General features: G+C 41.1%; 1 protein-coding gene across 1 annotated transcript in view; it reads left to right on the top strand.

The window, feature by feature from the left end:
* Positions 1-26,598, top strand: part of MARCHF3 (membrane associated ring-CH-type finger 3) — a 146,968-nt gene that overhangs the window by 76,176 nt on the left and 44,194 nt on the right. Inside the window, exon 3 of the mRNA XM_054986545.1 lies at positions 21,478-21,721. Within this exon, the coding sequence (XP_054842520.1) occupies positions 21,534-21,721 (188 nt within the window). The 5' untranslated portion in view covers positions 21,478-21,533. The remainder of the gene's footprint in view (positions 1-21,477; positions 21,722-26,598) is intronic.

Below are 26,598 nucleotides of genomic sequence, written 5' to 3'. Positions count from 1 at the left end.
CATAGTTGCAGATCATGTGAGATGCTGTGAACCGCATGCCTTTGTGACATGAGAAGACGATGCAGATAAATGTGAAAAGCGGCCAGACTGGATAAAGATACCTAGTATCCATGGACACTTCAATGTCTGTCATGTCTGTCACCCATCCATGCCATTATTTCCAGCTGATGCTGTGAACCAGTGTTTTGTGCTGAACCATTGTTCTATGCTGTGTCTTAATATCATATTGCTGATGCCAAAACTTGCCTTGTATTCACAGGCCTGCTGTATCCAGAATGTCTTATCTCTTGTGCTTTGAAGCTCAGTGTCTCTGAACTTGCAAACCTGCTAGTTCTCAGAGGAAAGAAGAATACTGTGTTTCATTCTTAATCTGTTGCCTCTCTCCTTTGTCTAGATGAAGCATGTAAACTATTTAGGGAGTTCTCAGAACTTTGTGTCAAAAGTTATGTTTTCCTATTGGGAGGGGGGGTATGTACGTGGGACCTATAAGAACTATAACTTTTACAGATCTTGTTATTCCTGTCAACCTTCTGATCAACCTGTGGACATATCTATGAACATGATTTGATTCCTTGAATAAAGCCTTTTCAACCGAGACCATGGAGTGCTTGCCATGAGGGTACAGGGATATATCTGCCATAGCCTGTCATCCATAGACCTGACAATGTCTCCTTTTCCCTCCTTAACAAGGACTGAGAATCTCTGCATTATAGGAATTTTTATTTAATATAAACATTTCTACCTTGCCTTTCTTACCAACCAAGGAGGATCAATTCATCTTACAGTTTCCTTCAGTTTTATGAAATTTTCTGCATTAATATTAATACATGTGACTTCACCCACTTTTTTTGCATATTTTGGTAAATTACCATGCTTTAATTGCTATTGGCCATGAGATTACGTTATCATATACTTACGATTCAAACCACATTCCTCTCACCAGCACAAAATCCATATTGTTCTCTAATTACGATAAAGATAGAATTTTATCTTTCAGACGGGCTTCGGGTTGGAGCTTTTCCACTTTTTATTTTAGTTGACAGGGTTTTTTATAGCCATTGAAAAGATGTGTTGTGAATACACACCATGAAGCCATCCTTGTGGATCATTATTTCCTTCAGATTAGGGGAGTTGAAAATAAACAATAGCCTTTAGCACCAGGAATTCACATTATGTTACAGTGTAGCCCTGCTATTGTGTCTGGGATCCAACAATTCCTCTCTTCTCTCCCCCTCCTTCCCCAGCTGTGGATATAACGAACCTAGAAGGAGGAAATTATTGGAAAGTATAAACTCTAGAGGAAACAATCTGCTCAACCAGAGCTGCTTTTGACAGACCATTAAACAAATTGACATCACATATGAATAACCCAGAACAATGCCCAGATGGTGTGGGAACTGTAATTAACCAAGAGCTATTCAGCCATCTCAACTATGTGAATAGCAAACTTGAGAGAATTAAAAGTGCATCGGAGGAAAAAAAATCTTGATAATTATACATTAATGGGATGCTGCCATGAAATGTGTATCTTGAAGAGTTTATAGATATTGCAGGGATTCCTCCAAATTTATTAATAGACAGTTTATATCCATCTGTTTCTACATCTGCAATATCCTTTAATTTATATAATTCCCATGCTTTTGGCATATTTGTAGTGCAACCATATCTTTTGTCATCTTTTGTTGGAAAGGTGGAGAAAGAATGAGTAGTAAAAAGCCTCTAAGCAGACTTAGTAGGTGATGGGTGGCTTTGGTATTCTAGCTACTTCATATTAGACATGGGCATGAATCAAAATATGAAGCAAATTTCATCATGAAACAGTGTTTTGTGGGGCTGCGGTTATCACAAAATTATCACAAAATCCATGACTTTTTGGCCTGTCTCGTTAGCTTCGTGAACGATTCGTAATTGCAGACAGGCTGGCGCCTAGGCAACAATGGGCCCAGACCTTTTGTTGCCATTGGAAACCCCAATCATAGCCCACTTACCCTTGATTGGCAGCTCTCCTAGCCATCTGGAGAGCTTCCATTCTGCCCTATACAGCCAAGAGCTGGGGGGTCAATTCCCTAGGCAACCAAGGAGGTGGGCCTTCTGTAGCCATGGGCACGCCAATCTCACCCCTCCAAACTCTGTTAGGTAGGTCTGTCAGCCAACCAGCTCCACTACGGCTGGTCCTTCGTCCTCCTCTGATCCAGCTACTCCCGGTCCCCATTTCAGTCATGCACTCTGGCAGCACTTCCCTTCCTACCCTTCCTGTTGACCTTCCTGATCAATGTATTGCAAACTGGGAAGGTGGGTGGAGGAGAGCCTGCTGAAGTCTCCCTGCGAGTTTGGCATCTCTGGGTATGAAGGGGGCCGTTGAAATGCCCCGAGTTCTGATGAATCACGAAACTAATGAATCGTTTTTGGCAAACATGTCAATTTCGTGAAGTTTCATGATTCATGGATCACAATGAAACATGAAACTCTCGTTTTGGGCTTGTCCTGTTTTGTGCCCATGTCTACTTCATTACCCCATTAAACCTGTCCTGAAATACCCTCACAAATATAATTCCTCCCCTTCCCCCCCCCCCCCCGCCACCTTCCACAGTTCCTGGGTGTGCTGAATTATTTTATGTGGATTATTTTAATTACAATTATTACCAGCCATATCCCTGAAGGGTCAGAATGGATACCAACTGTAGTAGAAGGCAATTATTGATATTTTATAAAACTCACGTTTATGATGGATATAAAGGGCTGGATCTTGTGATCCATGGATGCTCATGGATCTTGCTCATGTCCCTCTCTAGCCTGCAGTCCTTCCTGATTCCAGGACCATTCCTCTGGCTGAGGGACCCACATTGTGTCGGTAGTTTGCGAGGCTAGAGCAGGGAGACAAGAGATGCTTGAAATTGCTCTATCCTGCCTCTCTCCTATCAACAGAGCTGAACTGGTGGAAGAGGAGACTGCAGCCTCCTGATCCGCTTGACTGTTAAGAGTGTGCAGGTCTTGCGATCCCGGGAATAAACTTCCTCAGGGTCAGAAAGGACTGCTAGGGGGAGAAGAATTGAGGAAAAACCCGTGACCCTTCTGTGTTTGCACTATATAGTTGAAATGACATCATCTTTATTTGTGATACTTTTATACTGCTTTTCCTGTATCTCATAGTGGTTTCTAACAAAAACTGTTCCATGAACAAGAGCTTCAACTGGTGAACAGATATAAGCAGAGAGAAAAGTCTGGGATAAGTGTTGCATTTGGGGCAGAGAAACTGATAGCAGTGGAATTAATGTATTGCATGTTTTCAGTTGTTTGGGAGCAAGGAACTTGGTGGGTGGGATGATATATGTGCGGCACGGGGAGGATACAAGGTTAATGGATATGCAGGTGAACTGAAAAACAATGAGAGGAAATCTCTTTGAATAAAGGGCAGTCAGATGCCAACATCATTTATATGGAAGGCATGGCTCAGAATCAATTAAGGAAGTGGTATGCTTATAGGGAGCTGATACCTGTGCATTTATGAGGTATATGTGAAGGGGAGGAAAGATGGGTGGTATGTATTGAGAGACATGGTTTTGAAAACCTGAAATGCAAGCTGTGGATGAAGGAGAAATTTTTCAAAGGCCGGATACTAGCATTACTCATAACCAACATGGCCAGTCACAGCCAGACTGTAACAGATCAGAAAAAAAGCTGCCACTCCTACAATACCCACTGCCAACAGAAAGATAGGAAGGAGAAACTGCAGGATGGGGGGTGGGGGTGGCTGGGGAGCTAGATAGGGGACTTCCACAGCACCCATTCTTGGTTGCATACATGACACAATCAGGAGCTACTTGCCTTCCCTGTGCTTATGGCTTGAGTCTAGCCAGTTAGTTCAAGTTATTTGAAATTAGTCAATTTATGCCTCTCTCAGTAAAGAGATCCTCTGTGCTAAATTTTATATTGATAGAACAAATCACTGTAAGTATATAAGAAATTATGTATAAAATTTATGTATATAATATATTTAATGTGGTTTTAAGAGACAACACAGTTCATCTGAACCATTATAGAGCTGTTCCTGCTGCTCTGTTGTACAATTAAAGAAAGAGATGTCAATAGGTGTTCCAACCACACATTCCACACCACACATATTCTAGCTATAGTATATGGCTTGAAACTGGCTACTCACAGCACCTTTCCTCTCCTTAGGCAGAGCAATGGCAAGTCTAGTTTAGTATAAAATAAAATGTAGATCCTATCTAGACTGGTAAGTACAAAATTGGTATACACTTCTTTTTGGTGAGATATTGTCAAGTAATTGTCAAGTAATTGTCAAGTAATAGGAAAAAACCTTAATACATGAGAATATTAAAGTAGATTATGAGCATGAAGGCATGAAGTATTTTTAGGATAGGATACCAGTTGTTTGAATAAATGTATTCTTCAGTCAGAATAAGCAAGCACGCAAATTCTATTATCTACATTTATAAATCTGGCTTATCCTCAATGAGGAAAAAGGATGGAATGACAGCAGCAAACCCACACATATAGTGCCTGTTTCTCTGCATATAAAATAAAATAGTGTGTGTGGTCTTGGCCAGTCTCAAAACATGAATATTTCTAGATATGTCTGGGCAAATCTTGAAGTTCTAGCACTCTTTAATTTGGTGGTAGAGAGTGCTCTCAAGTCATAGATAACTTATGTCGACCCCTGGTGGGGTTTTTATGGCAAAAGACTTACAGTAGTGGTTTGCTATTGCCTGCCTCTGCAACCTTGGTTTTCACTGTAGGTCTCCCATCCAATTACTAACCTAGGACAACCCTGCTTAGCTTTTGAGATCTGACAAGAGCAGGCTCACCTGGGCTATCCAGGTCAGGGCACTCTTAAATTTAGGTATAGAATCAAGATTTTCCTGCTTAGCCCAAATAAAACTGCCCTGGTCATTTCTAGGCATGCCCAGGCAAATAACAGGCAATGTACAACAGAACTAGCTGTGTAATGAAGAAGTATTTTAAAGTCCTAATGTGTTTTTAGAATCAATCTTTTCCAAAGCAAACTGACTGCCCAAAAAAGTAAGACTGTTCGCCTATTTAATAGGCATATAGGACAATTATTGAATAGGTGAGTGGATCGAACCACCTTACATATTTGTGATGCCACTTTACCTTGAAATTGCTGCTGTCAAAATGCATTCACTATTAAAGATACTTCTTGGCATATCAAGGAGATGATGATAATGCAGCATTTCCAGTACCCATGAAGAATGGTTTCAGTGCGCAGAGAGAAACTTGCTAGATGTTTCCATAAGCAAAGTGTCCCCATCGAGGATTTGACTTATCAGGAGATGGGAGGGACCAGTTTTGCTCAGTAGGAAAGTAGTAAAACTGGCCAAATGTCCAGGTGCCCACCTAGTTTCTGCTTAGTTTAGTCCACTGTTAATTCCCTTGGGGCCCAGGAGCTGCATAGTAAATTCCTCATCACCTTCTCATTTGGCTTTTGTAGTCATACTAAAGTGTAATGGGCGAGCTTTTCAGTTCAGCCTGTAAATGTGAAAGTCAAACTGAGGTCAAGTTTAGAGGAAATGATGCACTACACTAAATCAATCTGACAAAGGATTGAATGAAGCCTTTCCCATTTTTTTGGAAATGTATTCACTGAAAGTGAAAGATCCTTTATCTATATAGACGGTAAGGTTTCAACAAAATACAAATTCATGTGACTTTCTCATTGGAGGTGGTGGAAAAACTGCCTTCAGATCCTCTCTCAGCCAGCCAGGCAGCCATTATATTATTGTGTGGCTCTTTAAGCGATAAGAGATTTACCAAGATTCATGATTCACTGAAGGCTGTTCCTGCTGAACTTGTGAGATAGCAGTTCATTAAAAGATGGGATTGACTTATCGTGAAATACAACAGAGCTAGAGCAGTTTATATCAACACTACCAGTTTACATTCTAATATACAAGAAGAGTCAAACAAAATTAGTTCTTCCCTTGAGACACTGTTTACTGAGTGGGATGTTTGAAAAACAACACAAAGTAATATATTAATGAGTATGAGAATGGGTCCAATCTGGTGTGTTGCATTTTAAGCCAAAAATTCAATTTCCATGGGTTTGGGTTAGCATCTCTTATTGCTCCCTTTTTGTATTGCTGGGATTTACGGGATCAGATCAGTGTGAGCCAGGGTTCTGTTGGAGGATTGGTTCAGACGTAGAAATGTAGGAAAGAAGTCTGAAGAAAAATTTTTGTTTGCCGAAGGACTCTTTTCACATGTTTGTTTGTTTGTTTCCCGCCTTTCTCACTTACAGATTTCCTGCATCTGAAGTATATTTATTTAGAAACTTTGTATACGTATGTGTGAATATTTTATTCACATACAACTGATACTTGAAAAACAGTCCAGTGACCAATTTAAAACAGCAGAAACCAATGCAAGCAATTGACATTTCACATTAAAGTCTGTGAAATTATATTTTGCACAGTTCCTGAAGACTAAAAAAGTAATGCACGCATGCCATGAATCTCCTGGTTTCAGTGCCTGAGGGTCACTGTGGAAGAGGTCCTGATCTCAATGATTTTCTCTCTCTTAAAGAGAGGTTTCAAAACTGGGCCCTCCAATCGGCTATAAATAATAGGGGAATGTATTGAGAGACTCTCTGTGGAGTGTCAAGTGACAATGGCACACACGTGCACATGGGAAACTATGGCTGATTGCAAGTAGAGGGAGGTTTCTGAAAGTATCCTCCTTGACAGAGTTTCAAACCTGTTAACTTCAATGGACGTAGAACAATGTAACTTTGCTTAGAAGGGCAAGATTAAAGTCCTGGAGCACCTTAAAACCCCAGAAAGGTTTCCAGGGTATTAATCAAAGCTCCCTTTGATTCTCAAAAACTTATATCCTGGAAATCTTCTTGATCTCTAAGATGCTACTGGACTCAAATCTTGCTGCCCACCTGAAACTATGTCCTTAGAAGGACATTGTCAGTCTCTCTCCCACACATGTGCACGCGGGCACACACACAAACACATGCACACAACTATCACAGCTCTATAGAAAGGAGGAAAAGTCCAATAGCACCTATAAGACTAACAAAATTAGTGGTAGGGTATAAGCTTTCGTGAGCCACAGCTCACTTCTTCAGATACCCTCATACCTTACCACTAATTTTGATACTGGACTCTTGCTCTTTTCTACTACTACAGACAGACTAACATGGCTACCCATCTTGATCTATAGAAAGGAGTATAGCTAGGAAATTGTTGAAATGGATTGAATCTGCTGCCCTACTAGGCGTTATATAAAATAGTTTGAAATTCTAATAGTGCGACCCTAAGCAGAGTTGTACTTTTCTAAGGCTGTTGAAATCAGTGGGCTTAGAAGGGTGTAACTCTGCTCAGGCTGACAATGTTAAAAACAAGCCATAACTGAGGAATTTGTATGTTATAAATAGCAGCTTAGGGCTCAGACAGATGAGATATTTAAACTAGCCAGGAAACTTGTGGGAGAAATAAGAGGTGATTCCTGTTGAATTCTGAAAGCTCTGAGTTGTGGACTATATCTGATTCCCAAACACCACAGTGTGTTCAGACTTCAGAAAACACATCTTCAGTGAATACTAAGATTGTTTTGAAGGTGATGTATTGCTCAGGGGCAAATTGTATGTTAAATGTTTGACAGTGCCCTGACAATTTTTTTCATGTAAATTGGCTTCAAGACACTGTGATTTTGAATGAAACAGTGATGGGACAGGGTGCTTAACCCTTTCTCCATCCACCATTCTCATACTTTCCTGCTAGGATAAACACAGGGACAGTTAGGTACAATTAGGAGTGAATAACAACCTGCAGACAGAGGAGTCTAAGCATCTGCCCTCCCTGCCCTCCCTGCCCTACACAAATCACGGCTTCCCCAAGCTGCTTTTCTTAACTACCCTGATATGCATTTGTGTGTAACATGCACTTTGCCCTTCCGGTTTTATGTCTTTATTTTTCACTGTTTAGAATCAGTGAGATTTGCTTATAGTATATGTTCTGCTTTATTCTCTTTCACTATTCTGCTGGCCCCTTTTCTAGTATAATAGTCAATAAACTATGTATGTAATGGTGATGTTACTTGCAAATGGATTTCATTAAACAGTTTTACAAGGCAAAAAAATGGTCATTGGCAGAGAATGGCTTGAATAAAGACATATTGAGAAGTACAGTGACACATGGATATACACAGGAAGTGTGCAATGAATCAAGAAATAGTCACAACCAGTTGCTAAAACAGTTAATTCCTCATTTTTGATTCTTTGAATATATATTTTTCACTAGCACTATATAGACAAGTTACTGCTATAAGGGTTTTAAAGCCCTGAAGCTCTGTTCAATTGCTTACTGACCAACTGAGCTGAAAATATCTTCCTTTTCAGAATTTAAAGCTGGAAAGACGTGGAAAGCTGGAGAAAGAAAATTAGATCATATTTCACTGCTGTATCAACCAAATCCAGAATAACTATATATTGTAAATATTTGGTGGCAAGCAGTCAAAAGAAGTGTGGTTGGAATGTTGGGGAGATGTAATTTCAGATTCCCAGTTCATCTTGTACCAATCACACTCAGCCTGATCCAAGCTCACGGGGTTAGGATAAAATGGGGGAGAGGGTGCCTTGCAAACTACCTTCAGCTTCTTGGACAATGGCAAGATACAAATAAAATAAATGATCAATCCCGCCCCCCCCATAGTTGAAATCATGAATGAGTGCTGTTGAACACCTAAAACAGCAAAGGGAATTTAAGATATGACAGTCATCTCTGGCTGTGTATGAATATGTATAGTCATGGAACAGTTGTCTTTTCAATTATATATTTGTGACCTTTCTAAGGGATTATAAAGATAACCACAAACTACACTTCAGCTACTAAAAAAGCTTTCCATACAGTGCCTGTAATCATGTGGCGAGGTAGTAATTAGCTTCTTCCCACTACACAGATAAGTCCAGCAATAATCCTCTTTTATTTTCTTCAATTTGGGAATAACTGGGTAGGAGTGCAGGACTTGGTTCCATGACAAACATTTCCCAAATGACTATAGACATTGCATGGTAAACTTCTTAAAGGGCTACCAAATACATCACAGACATTTAATTTCACATTTGTCAGATGGGAATTCTGCCCTGAGGTGGGGTCCATTGTGGAGGTGATCAGATTCCCCAAGGACTTCTTACTTACACCAGGGTACGTTTGAGCTCAAGGTGTCAATAGGAGGGGAAGGAAGAGATAGGATACCGACATGCCTCAAATCAGCTATAGCTTTTATTAAGTGCATAAAACAAACAGGATTTCAGCAAGCTTGCATCATATTTACCCCAAAGGGAACTTGGCCAAGCTGATGAGATGTTACTGACCAGTCAGGAGAAATCTAGCAAGGGAGATTTCTGTCACCCTCTTTAGGATCACCTTTTATACCCTCTTCCCTCTTCTTTTAGATCTTATTTGGGGCAGTTGCCAAGGCACCCATGCCTATGTGGGTCTTCCATGCCTATGTGGGTCTTCCTGATTGGACATTACCACTGATGCATGTTCTGAGCGCAGATATTTTTACCAACACAATTTCCTGACACATGGCATGGGTCATTCTGAGTTTTAGTACCTAGAAACTGTCTAACTTAAGTAACTTCCCCTTTAGACCTTTGATATTTTTCCATCCATTATCTTTATGCTCCTTAACACCTCTTATGGGCCTCGACTCATGGATGGACTTCCCACCTATTAGATCAGTTTTCCTTAACTCCATGGTCCAACTGTATTCCTATATCCATGGTGGTTATGCTTAGTTCCAAACCCTTTCCTCTTAAAAGCTAATACAATTGCTTATTAATGAGAGAAAGAGAGAGCCTCTGTTTCCCTCTGCTTCCCTTCAAGTCACACAACAAACAAGCTATTTCTGATTTCGTCTAGGATACAGGAAATCTGTTGTTGGCTAGCTAGCTTCTGCTGCAGTTGAAATCAAGACCGTTTTTTTGAAACTCAAGTTGAAGAGGAACTTACTCCAAGCAAAGATGACCCTCAAGCTTATCAGAGATGCCTGGGCAAGGGGGGGGAGGGGTCACCCTCAGGCTTGTCACTGTGAGGGTCCCATCTTGACACACAATAGAAACAGTGGTATTTTGTACCTTCTTGGCCTCCTTCTACAAGAGCTCAAAGTCTTGAAATAGGCTCAGCCAACTTGAAATACCTTCTGGCGGTAGTGAAGAAGTGTCACTGCTACAGTATCAGCAGGCACTGATATAGATGTTAAAGGTGGTGGATTTCTTTCACCTGCCATTCCAGTCCCTAACATTGAGACGCTAGCACATCAACTGTTGTATGTATGTTGTTATCACTTTAAGAGTCTGAAACTTAGGGCCAGGCTACAAGTGACAAATGACACAGGTTGGACACTTGTCAGCTTCCCTCAAGTTTTGATGGGAAATGTAGGCGTCCTGGTTTTACAGCTTGGCTCTCCGACTGCTGTCCAATGAACTTTTCAACTGTCACTTGTCCAACATTCCACCAAGCTGCCTACATTTCCCATCAAAACTTGAAGGAAGCTGACAAGTGTCCAACCTGTGTCATTCGTCACTTGTAGCCTGGCCATTATTTAACATTCCTGAGCATAAAACTAGTAGAGGTGGTTAGGTTTTATTCCTTCTCCCGAATAATTGTTCAGTTCCTACATAAGGAGAACTGTGCCATCTAGTCCATCATTCCAGAGCCACCAGGAAGATGCCCACAGAATGCCTACAGTCAAACATGAAGGCATATTTGCTATTCAGACAAACTTTGCCTCTGAACCATTGGCTGCATTTAGCTAGTAGCCATTGAGCAACCTGTTCTCAATGAAATGGTGTAATTTCCTTTCAAAGCCAAAGTAGTGGCCACAGTGCTTACTCCTGTGGCAGAATTACAGATGGTGTGCAGAAATTCTTTAATGTATCCTGGATCTTCTACCTGTCAACTTCTTTGATTACCCCTATAAGTTCTAATATTATGAAAGAGGGAGAAATCCTGTGTATTTTCCTCTAAAAAGGAAAATAGACAGGATTGCAAACTGAGTATGTGTAAGTTCTGCTATAGGTATATGGTTAAAGGCTGCAGTGATGCCAGAAAGAATATCAGATGCAGCTGGTACTGGACTTAAATTCCTCTTGGTTTTGCTTGCATCAGAAAGACCTGAAAATGCCTCCTCTTCTGTACAATCATGGAAAGATTGCAGGAGAATGAAATTGTGCAAAGCCATTTCTCTATTTCAAAAGAACCATAAATAGTCTGTAAGCTACTAGAGTCATATTAAATTGCATAATGATTAATATAGATAATGATTAATTCCATAATTAATGATGCTTTAATAATTAAACATGTTAGAAATTAGCTAATATGCACATCTTTAGTTTACCAAATTCTGAAGGCATTTATATCTTCTTGCACAGAATCTAAACATTAAGGACTATGTTCACCATCCTAATGAACATTTTTCCTTTACTTTCTTTTCACTTCAAGTCTGATAGGACAGCCTTGGTAAAAAGCTAGTTGTATTTGGTATTGAAATCTCAAAGCTGCTTGAAACATGTTTTTGAGTTGCATTTCCTGATAATAGGAGAGTCCTGGGAATAATGTGAAATAGGAAGACCATGTGGGTTTTGGAGTGTTTGGAAGTATATAAATACTACGGATGCATTATGTGCTGTTTTTAATAAAGGTGCTGAAAAAGCACAAATGAGCAATTCACACAAGAGCTCTACTTCAATATTTGTATAACTTCTGCCTCCCACAGTGTTCAGCTTAAGAGCTTTTTTGTCTCACGTGAATCAAAAACCACTCAGGGCTTTCAGCAGAGGCTCCGAGGAGAATCTCTCCTTGTTGGAACAGAAAATCCAGTTTGGTAATTGAATTCATCAACATGATAGCGCTTCATGTGCTGAAGAAGGGAGCTCAATTTATGCACAGTAGTCAAAAGAGCAAGGAGGGTTCCAACTTGGCTTTCTGTTGTAAATGCAAATGAGCCATTGTTGAAATTCATCTGCAGGCTGGAAGGCTGCAGTTTGACATCTCCATATGTTTGACTATAACTTAATAAGAATTTGTATGGCTTCCTTGCAGGTATTTATAGAGTTCTGCTGTTCTTCTTGATTTCAAAGTTAAGACCTCCCCGCTTCCCAAGTTAAAATCGTCCTGCTGTCAAGAACCAGTGTTTCATTGATGGAACCATTTGTTGAACTTGTTGCGAAGATGTTGGCAGAAATATTGGCCTGTTGGCATAGCCTTGGATATGAAAACTGCCTTGTTGGATCCCTGCCTTGGATTTCCAAGTCTGGATGGAATTTTCCTCTGAGTGCCCAGCACTGACTTTTTGAGTCAGCTAACATTAAACCAAAGAAAAAACCACCCCAGATTTGCATATTGTATGCTTTTGCATTTTGAATACACACTTATGGGGAAGGGTTAATGTGATGAAGAAATATGTAGGATAATACTGATGTGAACTGGATTAATGAACTAGAAATAGAGGTATGTGTTTGGATTTCTTACTCTACAGCAGTTAGGAAAAACAGGACATATGCATGCAAACTATCAAAATATAAATTACAATTAGTTTCAGCAGACTGAAACCACAGTTAAGGTTTGACTCCTAACAGCTTAATGAAATCACTTGGAAGCCTGAAAAACAAGATTTTTCAGAAAATGCTTATGCTCTAGCTTTGGCAACCTTCCAAGAGGAAAGTCAATTATATAATTGTAGGTCAGCCACAGTGAAATTCTGTCTGCATCTCATTGTCCAGACATGAAGCAGGGGTCACTGTAAGTTAATCATATGGGACAAGGCAGTTTTTTCAATATTAATCAAAGTTCTTCAGATATTTGTACATTGAGCCAGTATTTTGCCAATCCAAAACCTAAAGTACCATTGCAAGTCCTATTGGAAACACACATTATAGGGGAGGATGGTTGCAATATTTTCAGTCCCTGGCATCTCCAAACCATCTTTAACAGTAAACCAGTGAAGCCTATGGTACTGTTTAGACTGCGATGCTCAACCTCATTCAGATTTGAGTCAGGTCCTACTTGCCGCTTGTGAGCAAGAAGTGAATTGTTCATAGGGATGCCAGGTCCCTCCACTCGGCCAGCGGGAGGGTGGGGGACCCAGGGTTTACCTCCTCGGTGTTCCTGTGTTTTCCTTGCATGTGTACATTCCCATGCCTACTTGATGACATCACTTCTGGGAAGTGACGTCGTCACACTAGCGTGGGTGTGCGCATGTGCTTCTCAGCAGGCCCATTTGGGCCCCAAACGGGCCTGATTTAGCCTGTTTGCAGCCAAAATCATCCCACTGAGAAGCACAGGAGCACTCTCAGGGGTAGTGCAATGACATCACTCCCGGAGGTGCCTGGTGCTCGGCTCTCATGGCCCTTTCTTATATGCTGAGGGTAATGCCGATCACTTCTTTGGGATCAGGAAGGAATTTTCCTCCAGTCCACACTGGCTGGGGTTCCTGGAGGTTTTTTATCTCCCCCTGGGCATAGAGCAGTGGTCACTAGAAGAATTAAGGAGGAAGTAGCTGTAAATTTCCTGCATCTTGTGAGGTTGAACTAGATGACCCTTGGGATCACTTCCTGTTCTGTTATATATATAAACATTTATATATATTATATATATAAAAATATATATACATCCTGTTCTATTTTATATAAATATATATATATCCTGTTCTCTCTCTCTCTCTCTCTCTAGATATATATCCTGTTCTATTTATATATATATATAAACACTGTAAAAATTTTAAAAATGGTCTTCCAAGGGAATTATTAAAATGAAGACTGTACCTAGCAGTGGCAAGGGCTTAGGGCTGCCCTCTGCTCAGTAAAATACATCCTGTCGTTTTATTTATTTTATTTTTAAATTTATTTTTATTTATTGTTTACCTTTCTCACTTTGACCCAAGGCAGATTACAGTGCAAATTAATATGAACAACAGCTAGGACATTCAACAAACAAATAAAATAGGTATGGGTTGCAGAAATTGGAAAACAAGCATAAATCCAAACACAGAGATGAAATATAGTAAAACAGCACGTAAGTAATTAGCATGACCTCTTTAACTATGTGGAAACTATCTGGTAGGAACATACACCAATAGACAGTAGCCAGTAGTATAGTCTTCAGCCCCTGTCCCTTTACCAAGACATCTCTCTGGCCACTTCTTACAGCACAGCCCTATTACTCAAGAAGAACAGCCCTCCTGAATAATTTGGTTTTGCATATTTTGCGACAAGCCAGGAGAATGGGATTTTCCTGGTCTCCTCAGGCAGGCCATTCCATAGGGTGGGGACCACCACAGAGATACATGTGTATGGGCTGTTGTTGCTTTTGCCTGTTTGCATGGTGGTACCTGCAGAAGGCCCTGTTCAGATGAGTGAAGTTGCCATGATGAAGCTTAGGGAAAGAGGGGGGGCCAAGGCCATGATCAGCTTTGTATGTGGATAAAACCTTGAACTGAGCTCAGTGACTGATGGATAGCCAATGGAATGACTGCAGAATGGGAGTAATATGCAAGCTCTACCCAGCTCCTGATAATACTCAAGCTATGGTGTTCTGGATGGGCTGGAGTCTCCAAGCTGACTTTGAGAGGAGACCTATGTAGAATCCACTACAGTAATTTAGTCTCAGTGTTACTATGGTGTAAATCCAGGTGGTCATTTTGGCCATGTAAGGTAGGGGCCATCTTCCAGGCTAGTCTGAGTTGGGAGAAGGCCTTTTTTGCAGCTGCATTTAGTTGCTTCTCTAGCAGCAGTGCTGCACCCAGTATAACCTCTAGGCAACAGAGTAAACTTAACCCTGTCAGAAGCAGGAAGCACAATGTCCTTCAGGATCTCTGCTTTCCCAGCCAGCATCACTTCCATCCTGTCTGGGTTCAGTTTCAATTTGTTTGCTTTCAGCCATTTGACCACAGCTGTCAGGCAGCAAATCAGGAGGACCTCTACTGCATCACCAGGAGATATAGAGCTGGGTATCTTCTGCATATTGATGACATCCAATTCCAAAGCTGTGAATGATTTCTCCTAAAGGCTTTACATAGAGATTGAATAACTTGGGGTATAAGATTGCACCCTGTGGAACCCCGCAAGATAGTTCCTGCCCTGAAAATAGCTGGTCACCAAGAACAATCCTTTGAGTCTGTTCCATGAAGCACATCCTGGGATACTTCTCCCTCCCAGTGCAGCATGATCTACTGTATCAAAGGATGCAGGTAGGTCCAGAATGAGCAACAAAGAAACATGGCCCTTGTTTATAGTCATACAGAGGACATCCAGTAAAGCTATCGGGGCCATCTCCATCCTGACCTGAAACCAGACTAAAAAGGGTCCAGAGCAACAAAATTTTCTAAGAAGACCTGTCTCAATCACTTTGCCTGAAAAGGGCAAAGTAAATTAATAAAGTAAATAAATTAATTAATATAATATAAAGTAAATATAATAAATAAACAGGGCTTTTGGGGGAGGGGGGAATGCGGTGGAACGGAGTTCCGGAACCTCTTGAAAATACTTGGTAATAGTGCTTGAAAATAATATTATTTCAAAGAATCCCGTGTACTTCTTCCTCATTTCCCTCTTGAGAGTTCTGCCACCTCTTTTTCCAGAAAAAAACCCCTGTATATAAACATGAGACCTGTGAGACAATTGGGGGAGAAGCTCATTCTCCTCTATTCCTTGCTGGGCCTCTCATTCACCAGCCTCCTTTCCCACCTGTAGCTCCATATCACCGGCTTCTTGCCTGGTGGCGGGGGCACAGTGGTGGTGACTCTAGTGGCTCCAGCAATCTCCTCCTCCTTCTCTTCTCCTCCTCCTGTCTATCCACCTGCTGGCACACCTGCTTGCCTGGCTCATGTGGCAGTGGCTACAAATCCCCCCTTCTGCCTGGGCACCCACCTGCACAGTCATGCAGTGGTTAATCTGGATCTCCTCTCTCCCTCTGCCTGCCTGTGAGCCCACCAACTCATCTCCCGCTCTTTCCTCCTCCATCTACTTCTAGTACGTGAGTACTCTCCTGTGCATTGTCTGCTTACGCACCATCAATGTTCCTCTTTTGGGGGGAATTTAAATCCCCTCTCCATTAAAAAAAAATCCACATTTTTTTGCAAATTTGGTGAGTCCTCCTAGGTCTGCAGAAGATTTCCCTCTATCCAAACCTGGCCCTAGTATCTGGATTTTTCTACCCACATGGAAGCCAGGTTTAGAATTAGATATGTTATTCTTGAGGCATCACTGTTTCTCATCCAGTCTGACCTGTCAAAAACTACTCCACCAATCTTTGCCTCAACCCGTCTCTGTGCAACATTGCTTTACTATTTTCTTGCCTCACAGGAGAATTAATTCATTAGCTGTAAGGTTCTTAGAACTCCTCCGGGGAACTCTACTACGTACGGCAATGCTATCACTGTTCAGCATCCACTCCTGAGTAGTCAATGGGGAGCAGTCTGATGACATGCACTTTTCACACTTGTCATTTAAATCATCAATAGAGATGCAAAAGGGAAATATTTGTGTGGCTCTGTGATGCTCCCTCAATGGATTGCAATGTGTCTGAATGATAGTAGCCCTTGCAGTGACTAACATAACTTCTTCTATCACATTCTTCTGCAAAAATGTTCTTTCTTTTACCAGCTCCTTTCAGACCTTATACTGCTAAGCTCAAGTAACAAGAGAACCACAGGATGACAAGCAGCTTTTAAGCTGTAGTGAGTGACTAGCATTGTGTAAGCACCGCATTGCGTTGGTATCACCAGCTGTATAGGGCAAGCCCAAATGCAAGGGGCATCTTGTAATTTTATATATTTCTGTCTGGTGAGCAAGAGCACTCACTTTTTCAACTATTGCTGCTGCAGCTTAGGATAAACTCCAAGATATCTGGAGTGAAGAACATTAAAAGTAGCAGAAAAGATGAGCTTATCATAGAAAATCTTTACATGTATATGCTTAATCAGTTATTATATCCCAGATAACATCTATAGGTCTCATCATTTGACTTTTTACTACAGCCAGAGCAACGTATGTAAAATAGTCACCCCCTACACATGCTTCATAGCAGCCTTAATAACCCAGATTAGCCTGATCTTCTCAGAGCTTGGAACCTAAATAGGTGTCCAGGAGCGACGCCACCTCCTGCTGTGGACTTGGCACCTCCACCCCCATTCAAGGGCTCCCTGCTGCTCGGGGCCCCACTGCAGCCGTGTCCAACTCACCTCATGTGGCAGAAGAAGCTGGGGGAGAGTGAGGGCCAGGTGAGCAGCAAGAGCCAACTGCCCACAGGAGCCTTCTGAGAGGAGGAAGTATGCCACTCAATATGGACCAGTCAAGCAGCCTGGGCAAGAGGAAGGTATACGAGGAAGGTAGGACTGAATTGGGCCCGATTCAGGCTCAGGAGCGCACTGCGTGGCCTGGGAGCACACTCTGGGAGGCGCGTTCTCCCCTCACTGGCCAGGTAAGTGGGGGTGGAGGGTGGGAGTGAGGGATCCCCTGCAGAGGTCTGGCAACTCTATCTGCATTCAAGCCAAAGAGGAGTTGAAGTTGCTGCAGCACAGGTCAAGGGGTGTGTGTAAGAGCTAGAGAGAGGGAAACTCCCAAGCAGCCTTCCATTGAGGTGACAGAGGTTTCAAGCAACACGACTCAACCCCGCCCCTCCTAATCTAAGGCCTGAAGGAGCCTTGGGAGGGGGATGACAAGATGGCCAACAGCTGGGGGTTGGACAGATAACATGGCTGGGACTTGGATGGGAAGACTGGGCTGCAATGCAGAAGAAGGCAACAGAAAACCCCATGAGGTAGAATTTCATAGGATTACCATGAGCCAGTTGCAACTCGACAGCACACTTTACCTTTATCTTACATGTGCTCAGGAGGATATTTAACATACTATGTTCTGAAATGTCAGTTTTACTTAATTTTTAAGTAACTTTCCAGTTTGTTTTTTCTCAAACAATAGCTCCGTACATTACATGACAAATTGCTTTTTAAACTAATAGAATAAACAATTCCTATGGTTAATTGAAACCCATTGGGCTAGCCAAATTTAGCTTTTTTGGATTCTGGCCAGGGTTTCAAATCCACAAAAGTTGGATCACAATGGTTTTCTGTCTCCGTGTTTGTTGGCATTGTTAACAAATAAGGCTTGGGTAAATTCCAGTTTAGAATCACAGTTGCGGGGGGGGGGGGGCGGGGGGGCATGGTCTACTTTTCAAAGGTGTCTGCATTTCTGTGTCACAAGAGATTGAAGCATGATCATACCACAAAACATTTAATCAAGCTCTATAAGAGGAGGAAGCAGGTGTGAAAAATAAGGGCAGCTCATGGTGCACAAACAAGCTGTGTTAGTCCACAAAACCAACAAACCTTTTGTCTTTGCTTTGCTTTAGTCAGGGGGTCCTTCTCAGTACAGTTACTTTGCCTTTTTTTTCAGAATTCAATGTGTTCTGCTTTGTACATATGCCATTCTCAAAAGTGTATTGCATAGGTCATTTTATGAAATAGTGTTAAGAAAAATCCTGTTGGAATTGTACAGTTGGCATTATTGGTTTCTTCTGTTGCTGAAATCTTTGCTTTTTAAACGCATGCCCACAATGCTGGTATTTATTTTATATTTTTATTAGGTTGATAGGGGCTTCTAGAACTTGGTTTAATTAGAAACTAGAGTGCTGCAATAGATAAAGTACTGGAACATTACTCTTTCCCAGTGCCATGTCAGCAGTGAGCTTGGGCCAAGCTGTTATCTCGCCAACTCATTTCTCCATCTGTAAAATGGGAATAGTAATGATTTACCACATACAAGTATTCAGAGATTGTAAATTACTGTGAACAACAGGAGGACTACATCGATTTCAAATTAATGACGGCTTTCTCCATTTAAAAAAATGTTACCAAGCTGAATTTTTACTTAGTATGCTGGGCTTCTCAAATACCAATGTAACCATTTTTTTTAATTAGTAGCACAGATGGATATAGCCACTATAGCAAGGAATTGGGTGCACTTTAATATTCTGCACTTGGCTGGTTCATCTGGTGGCTAAGAAACGCTCTTAAACTCCTCAGCTGACTGATGGATGCCTTTGTAAAAGCTCGGATGGTCACTTTATGCAGAATGATAATCTTGCTGCTGTACATAATGAGGTCAGTGAAGCAGTGAGCAAGGAAATATATAATTCTGTAGCATGGGTCTGTAAGCACAGCACTGTCTAGGCTATTTAAGTTTAATGAGGCAGCTACTGTGCTGCTGCATACTCTCGTTGAACAGTCTCAGCATGCATTTCAAAACGAAAATGTGGCTCATAATCCATGTCCCTGTGCACTCTGCTTTGAGAGACTGTGGCTCCTGTTCTCATAAGTCTGCATTCTTCTGCATCTCTTTGTGTGCTAATGGTATTGGAATTAGTTATTTGCTTCATTTTCATTGTAAATGAGGATCAGGATACTATTCCTTTTCTTGTTCTCTGAATATTGGAACTGCTGTAAAGTAATGCACAGACAGCATGCATGCTTTGTAGAGAACATTATCTCTCTAAAGTAGTTGAAAATAATCCCTCCAATGAGAGTTGCATTCTCAGGCGTTCATTCTTATTCTTAGAATTTTCCATTCATTTATTTATGACATGACAATATAGCATCCCTCACATCTTCTCGCTTGGTTCAAGTATTTTTCCTGCCATGGATAGCTGTTTGGCAAGCTTCAATAAGTGCAGCCCTGTGGTTATGCCAATCAGTACTCAAACCAACAAATGAATGGCTGATTAGACACAAGGTTTCAATGTTGTTAGGCAGAAATAAGTAAAATAATGAAATTAAATGATGCTGTTCCATAGATACATTATACTTACCATGCTCAAATCATGCTTGTTGTTTTGCACGTGACGTGGGATTTGTAGCTGTGCTTAATGGCTGCAGGCAAGGAAACTCAAAATGTAACCATCACATCATACCACTTTCAATAGAGGGAGGGAGGAGGAAGAGACCTAGGACTGCTATTTTCTGTAGCATTCACACATCTCCTGTTAAGTGTGGTTGTGCCCTTAGAATTGTGAAAATACAACTTTTTAAAAAGGTTCAAGCTTCAAGAATTACCATGTGCTTCTCTGCTCTACTGGATGTAATCAGTATGCTTTACCTATTCCCTAGGAATCACCCAAGCATGGGGCGTAAATAGCATTGGAATCCAGTAGGATATGGTTCAGTATAGAAAAACATCTGTAATGAATTGATGCTATCAAAACACAATGGACTGCCTTTCTGGCTTATGTTAACCATAGCTTGTGGGAAAACTATGGTTACTGTAGATGTAGTTTACATCCAAACTAGTCATGAAAACCATAGTATGAACCCAAAATTGTCAAAGGGGATTAGAGCATTGGAAGAGACTAGCCAGACCAAAGTTTGGAAGTGAGCTTTGAACAGAAATTAAATGTAAAATGTGTTTGAAGTATGCATTTCCTGATTAGGTGGATAATTTTTCTATAAATGTTTTGTGAAAGGTGGAAAACTCAGTTATCTCTGTATATCTAGAGGAATTTAGATGTTGAAACACTACCACTTGTACCTTAATTTAGGGGCAGAATATGTCATATATTTCCATGGAACTTGGTCCATTTTTTCTACCATCATCTATTTCTGCTGAAAATGTGATCCCAAAATTATGTAATATAAAGCCATTGTCAACCTTTGCCAAGTGCAGGTGTTATTTTCCTGTGCACTCATTTCAGTCCCGCACAACATATAAAATTCATCTCTTCGAGCTGATAAGGAAAAATGAATCTGTAAACCTCTGCTTGCAGCATATATTGTTACTGTGTGGAAGTTATCATTAAGGGGGTTGGTGTCCAACCCCCCCCCACTGTCATTAAATGCTGTTTTTGGCTTGATGATGTAATGCACTTAGCAATAATGGATTATTTTCTCAGAGGGATTCCAAGTTTATTATCTGCCTTCCTTTTGAAAGGTACAACTTTGTTGGTTTGCAGTCAGAGGCTGACTCTGAGTTGAAATGAACACAAACTCAGTGTCCTTTGCACAGTGCAACTGATGGGTGGGGGAGACAAAAGGTTTCTGTCTTTCCCTTTATCACCAAGACCTTAAAGTTTATGGAGAAAAATAGAGCAAGGGAAAAATGCTTTTAAAATATATAGAGAGAGGTGTAATTTCTCAACTCTACATAATTTTTAGAGCTTCCTATCCCTGCCAATAGAAGGCTTTTTTTAAAGAGGAAAATATTCTCATTTCAAAGAAAATCAATAAGACAGTGTTGCACATTGAGGAGCCTGCTGCATTGTTATTAATGATCCCTTCTTTCCCCCTTTGTGTTAAAATTTGTAACAAGAAATAGTGCTACTTGAGTCTTGCTGAATTTTAATGACTTAAGATGTTGGTGGCTTGTTATTTTTTTCCCTGGCATTCACTCTTAGCAGCCCTGTCTTTATGAAATTGTTTTCTAATCTTTTTTCCTAGATGGAAATCCTGTATGAATGTGGAAGCCATTAGCAGAGTAATTGCTGTCTGTTACCATGACAACCAGCCGCTGCAGTCACCTGCCCGAAGTCTTACCAGACTGCACCAGCTCGGCTGCTCCCATGGTAAAGACTGTGGAGGACTGTAGCAGCCTTGTGAATGGACAGCCGCAGTATGTCATGCAAGTTTCAGCCAAGGACGGGCAGCTGCTGTCAACGGTAGTACGGACACTTGCTACTCAGAGGTACAGTAGTGCCAGCCAAACCAATGTCCAGTTCATCATTAAACTGTGTTGGGAAGAAAGAGAAGGAAAAGGAGGGGGGGATGTAATGTCAGGATTTGAGTGTCTTTAGTAATACTTTGGCTTTATTTTTGAAACCAGGCTAAGTTGTATCTGTTTCAGTAAGAACTAGACTAGAAGCAACTTCCGCATGTTCACTTTTTTATATATATTCTGGGGCACATACATCCAACAATGTGCATCATTTCCTTGCTCCTCTGAGTTCATAATTAAATTCTCGTGCTCATCATAACTTTATAATTAACACTTACAATTAAACTCATTCAGTATTCTAGCATTGCACCCAAAAGGTGGGAGCAGAACTGTTGGGAGATGCAAGTGGAAATGTGAATAAGATGCAATAAATCTTCCTGATGTAAGAGAAAACTTCACGAGTGACATTTTGCTGAGTTGTGTTTGCTGTTCGTTGCTTCATGGAGAGAACAATTATTTCACTAAGGTTGTGTGACATCTCAGACTTCCTCTGGCTACTTTGTGTGGGAGAATAGTGTGGACTTTTCATCCATTCATGGACTGGTATTTGTACTTCCAGGGGACATCTGTTATTGCTGAACAGCTCTCAACCGTCAACAGCATACCCTAACTCACATCACAGGCAGAATCTGTATTTCTCATTGCTGATTGTGTTTAAGAAATTAGATCTTTTTGTTGCTATTGCCTCTGATTTTTCACTATTAACTGACAGCAGCTTTTCACAGTACAGCCAACTGGTGGGTTGTTTTTTAAACTTTGTTAAAGAAATTCTAGTGGTACAGGAACCCTGTAAACAACATAATATTGAGAAAGCTAAACATTGGTGATCAGCCAAGATAAATACTCAAGAATAATAGAACAAAAAGGTGTTTTTTCCTAACCAATTTATAATTTTTTTAAAATCCTGCAAGGCTCTGATCATAGTTTTTTCTTGGAGAAAGGTACATCAAACTGACTTACAGTGAGCCGGTGCATGTATGCCTATGTGCTATCAAGTCACAACTGGCTTAGGATGACCTCAACAAGGGACTTTCAGGGCAAGTGAGGGGCAGAGGTGATTTGCCAGTGCCTTCCTTTGCAGAGTCTTCCTTGGTGGTTGCTGATCCAAGTATTGACCCTGCTTAACTTCCAAGATCTGACAAGATTGCGCTATACCATGCTGCTTTCCCTCCCACAGTGAGCTGGCACTTTGATATAAAGTTGTAAAGAGCTATATTTGACTCCACATTTTTACATCCATACTTTTTATTTTTATAAACAAATGCTTCTTAAAAACAACAATAGAGGGTTTTTATCAGAATGTTTAAAAAATCCTAGTTGTATCCTGTTTGTTTTTTCCCCCAAGGAGTTCAGTAAAGCACACACTGGTTATTGTTACAATAACCACACTGAGAGTGTCTGCCTTGCCTGAGTCCACCTAGGGAGATAGCTTAGTGAGAAAGCCAATCTGGTGTAGTGGTTAAGAGCAGCGGGACTCTAATTTGGAGAACTGGGTTTGATTTCCCACTCCTCCACTTGTAGACAGCTGGGTGACCTTGAGTCAGTCACAGCTCTCTGGAGCTTTCTAAGCCCTGTCCACCTCACAGGGTGATTATTGTGGGGATAATAATAACATACTTTGTAAACCGCTCTGAGTGGGTGTTAGGTTGTCCTGAAGGGCGGTATATAAATCAATTGTTATTGTTAAAGACATTGATGCTCCAAAACTAAGACTGTCACCACTGTACCTTATGGTCACCACCACAAGGGAAATGTTTAAAAGAGGCAGTACAGGATCAAATTGCTACAGTACTCCTAATTGGTGCATGTCTGGAAACATCCAGTTGATTTATGAATAATCCTCCTTACACCACTCACACAGCAGTGCCTGATCTATTGTTGTATTTGAAAGCAGAAAATGAATTTGAATAGATATGCTAAGAGAGTAATAAGAAAATACATACTAAGCTGCATACACCCCTGTTTGACAATGTTACTGGGTTCCAGGTATTTTAAGGTGGGAGTTACCACCTTGCTAAGTAATAGTGGGTTTGAGGGGATAAAACTGGACATTGTTTCAGTGTATTTACATTTTTGTTAATTAAATGTTTCATCTTAAACCTGGATTGCAGAAGCCCAATATAAAAGTTCCAGGCCTCCTGTTCTGCCCACACAACAGTCTCAAAAGCTGGAACAAAAGGCTGGTAAAGACATCCATCTGAGACTTTGGAGAGCTGTTGCCAGTCAGAATAAACAGCCCTAGGTCAGATGGTCTAATGGTTTAACACGGTCAAAGACAGCTTGTATTTTATGTTACAACCTTGTTCCCCAAAGGGGAAGGTCTCCTTGCGATTTGGTGGGAATTAGCAGCAAGGACCAGGCAGCGAGAGGGGGTAACTGAGGGATCTCCACCTATGTATACGAAGATTGTCCCAGCTAGAGAACTCCTTTCAATAACAGACAGATGTTTCAAACAAAAGGGAATCTTTATTGAAAATAAAAATCAGTGACACACAAACACAATGCATTCACACAACATGCAACACACATTCAAGGCTAACTAGGAAAGAGAGTAAAGGTCAGGTGATAGTTACCATCCAGATGTCCAAGAGAGAGGAGGAGCATTGAGCAGCCAGCACTTCAAGGTGGAGGGCTCGAACAGAGTGCGAAGTTAGAATGCTGGATCCAAGCATGCACACATATTGGGCTGAGGGACAGTCTTCTTTTATACCATGGATCCTACCTTGGGGCAAGATTGCATCTTCTACCCCCCAAAACATAGGTTTGAGTGGCTGGTCCCGGGGTGGGGAAAAGGACTGCGAAGTTGTCTCTGGGGTGAGACAAAGAGCTGGCAAACTGTTCCCAAAGTGAGACAATAAGTTGGTAAACTGTCTCCGGGGTGTAACAAAAAACTAGGAAGGTTTGATTAAGTCTTCCCAAGAGGAACTAAAGTTATCAAATTATGATTGATGACCCATGAGATGGATGGGTGACACTGTCAGCTCACTGAATCACCTAAGAATAGGAAAGTGGTTAAGGTGAGCTCAATAGGGCAGGTTGCATTGATTCATTCAGGAACTCCAGAAAGGTCCTATTGTGTCAGGATCCTTAGCACGCCTCTAGGGCTAGGGAGGGGGTTGAGTTGGCCTCGTCTGTTTCTCGCCATGTGTGTACTTCCATCTTCCGGGTGGGATCTGGTTTACCTGCTTGGGCAACAGCTTCATGTTTTCTTCTGGCTTGAGCAGTGGCTTCCATGCTTTCTGCCTGCTTGGGCAGTAGTTTTAGTGCTGGAAGCACATTCAGAGGAGAGTTCATGGCATATCCATAATGATAAGCCTTCTAATATTATGGGGGTGATTCTGACCGCTAACAAACTGTTCTTAAATATTTGTGTTTTTGTTAACCATGAGTTTACAAAGCAGGAAAGCAGCACAGCTGACTATGTAGGAAAAAAACCCTGAAAATTCAAAGTAGTGTCGTCAGCTGTACTAGTGGGCTTTCATTCTGTGCATCTTTGTTTCCCACAGAGGTAACCCTCATTTAGAAAGACGAGACAGTACTTTCTTCATTCTGATCCTTGCTGCTCACCAAACAAAAAGCAAGAGGTGAAACACCCAGATACAGCAAAGCTGAGAAGGGGCACTTTGAATACCACTAAGGTTGCTAATCTCCTGGTTGGGCCTGGAAATCTCCCATAATTCCAAAATGGCTGCTTCAGAGGGTGAACTCTATAGCATTATAACTCACTGAGGTTTTTTCCCTCCCCAAACCCTGTTCTCCCCAGGCTGCATCCCCAAATCTCCGGGGATATTCCAATCTGGAGTTGCCAACCCTAAATACAGCAGAAGTTGAGTGGCAGGTTTGTACTTTGAAGATAGGATGACACAAGCAGAAGTTGGAGCCATCTGGAAAGGAAAGATGGCCACCATGGCACAATACAGAGAGAGAAGCAGTAGAAAGAAAGCTAGGAATCAGAACTCAGTGGAGACAATCTGGTACCCACATTTTTTTGTAAAAAAAAAAATCTCTAATTTTAACAGAAAGTAGACTTGCTCTGCACAAATGTTGAGTTGCTGATTCAAGCTAGATCTGACATCTTGTGCCTAAAGTACCTTGTACACAACAATTGGAAAATGAGTCATTTTATTGGGCTGTGTCTATGTAACGTATTTATATCAGTGAGGGAATATTTGATATATTAAATAAAGATTTTCATTTGGAAGGTTCCAGGTTTGGTTATCTTTGTTCCTGAAGAACACATTCAAATTGTACTAAACACAAAGTACAGCAATTAAAATTGATTGTAGAAATGAAAAACAGGTTGAAAAGCTTGGCCTGTTTAACTTAGCAAAAAGGGGGAGGGGTTGAGAGAGCATATAATTGCACACTGAAAGGGTAGAATGATTTAGGAAGAGAAAACTATAGGTATAAAAACTAATGGCCATAAAATGTCCATTAAAAATTTAGGTTGAATATAAGAAGATGATTTGTAAGGAACGGTGGTGTAAAAGTCTGAAGGCACTGCAGAGTAGTCATAGGAGCAAAGAACCACACTGATCTCAAAACAGAAGCATTTCATTTTAATAAATGGGATTTCAGGTGTGCCAGTAGTGGTTACAAAGAGTTCCCTCACATCTAAAGGCCTTCCTTTTCTTCCCTTTCATCCTGAAAGACAGCTTGGCCCAGGTTATGGATTGTGTTGCAGGGCCGTATTATTCATAAGGCTGACTAGGCTAAAGCCTATTTATTTGCTGAGACCTGTGCCCTAGGGCTTCAATGGTTAAAGGCACTTTGCACTCTGCACCATAGTAAGTGTGTGTGTGTGTGTGTGTGTGTGTGTGTGTGTGTGTGTATACACACTCTCTCTC

Source organism: Eublepharis macularius, chromosome 8 (assembly GCF_028583425.1).
Source record: "Eublepharis macularius isolate TG4126 chromosome 8, MPM_Emac_v1.0, whole genome shotgun sequence".
In the NCBI taxonomy this organism is placed as follows: domain Eukaryota; kingdom Metazoa; phylum Chordata; class Lepidosauria; order Squamata; family Eublepharidae; genus Eublepharis; species Eublepharis macularius.
Note: the sequence above shows the minus strand (reverse complement) of the source record. Positions and strands in the feature narration are given on the sequence as shown.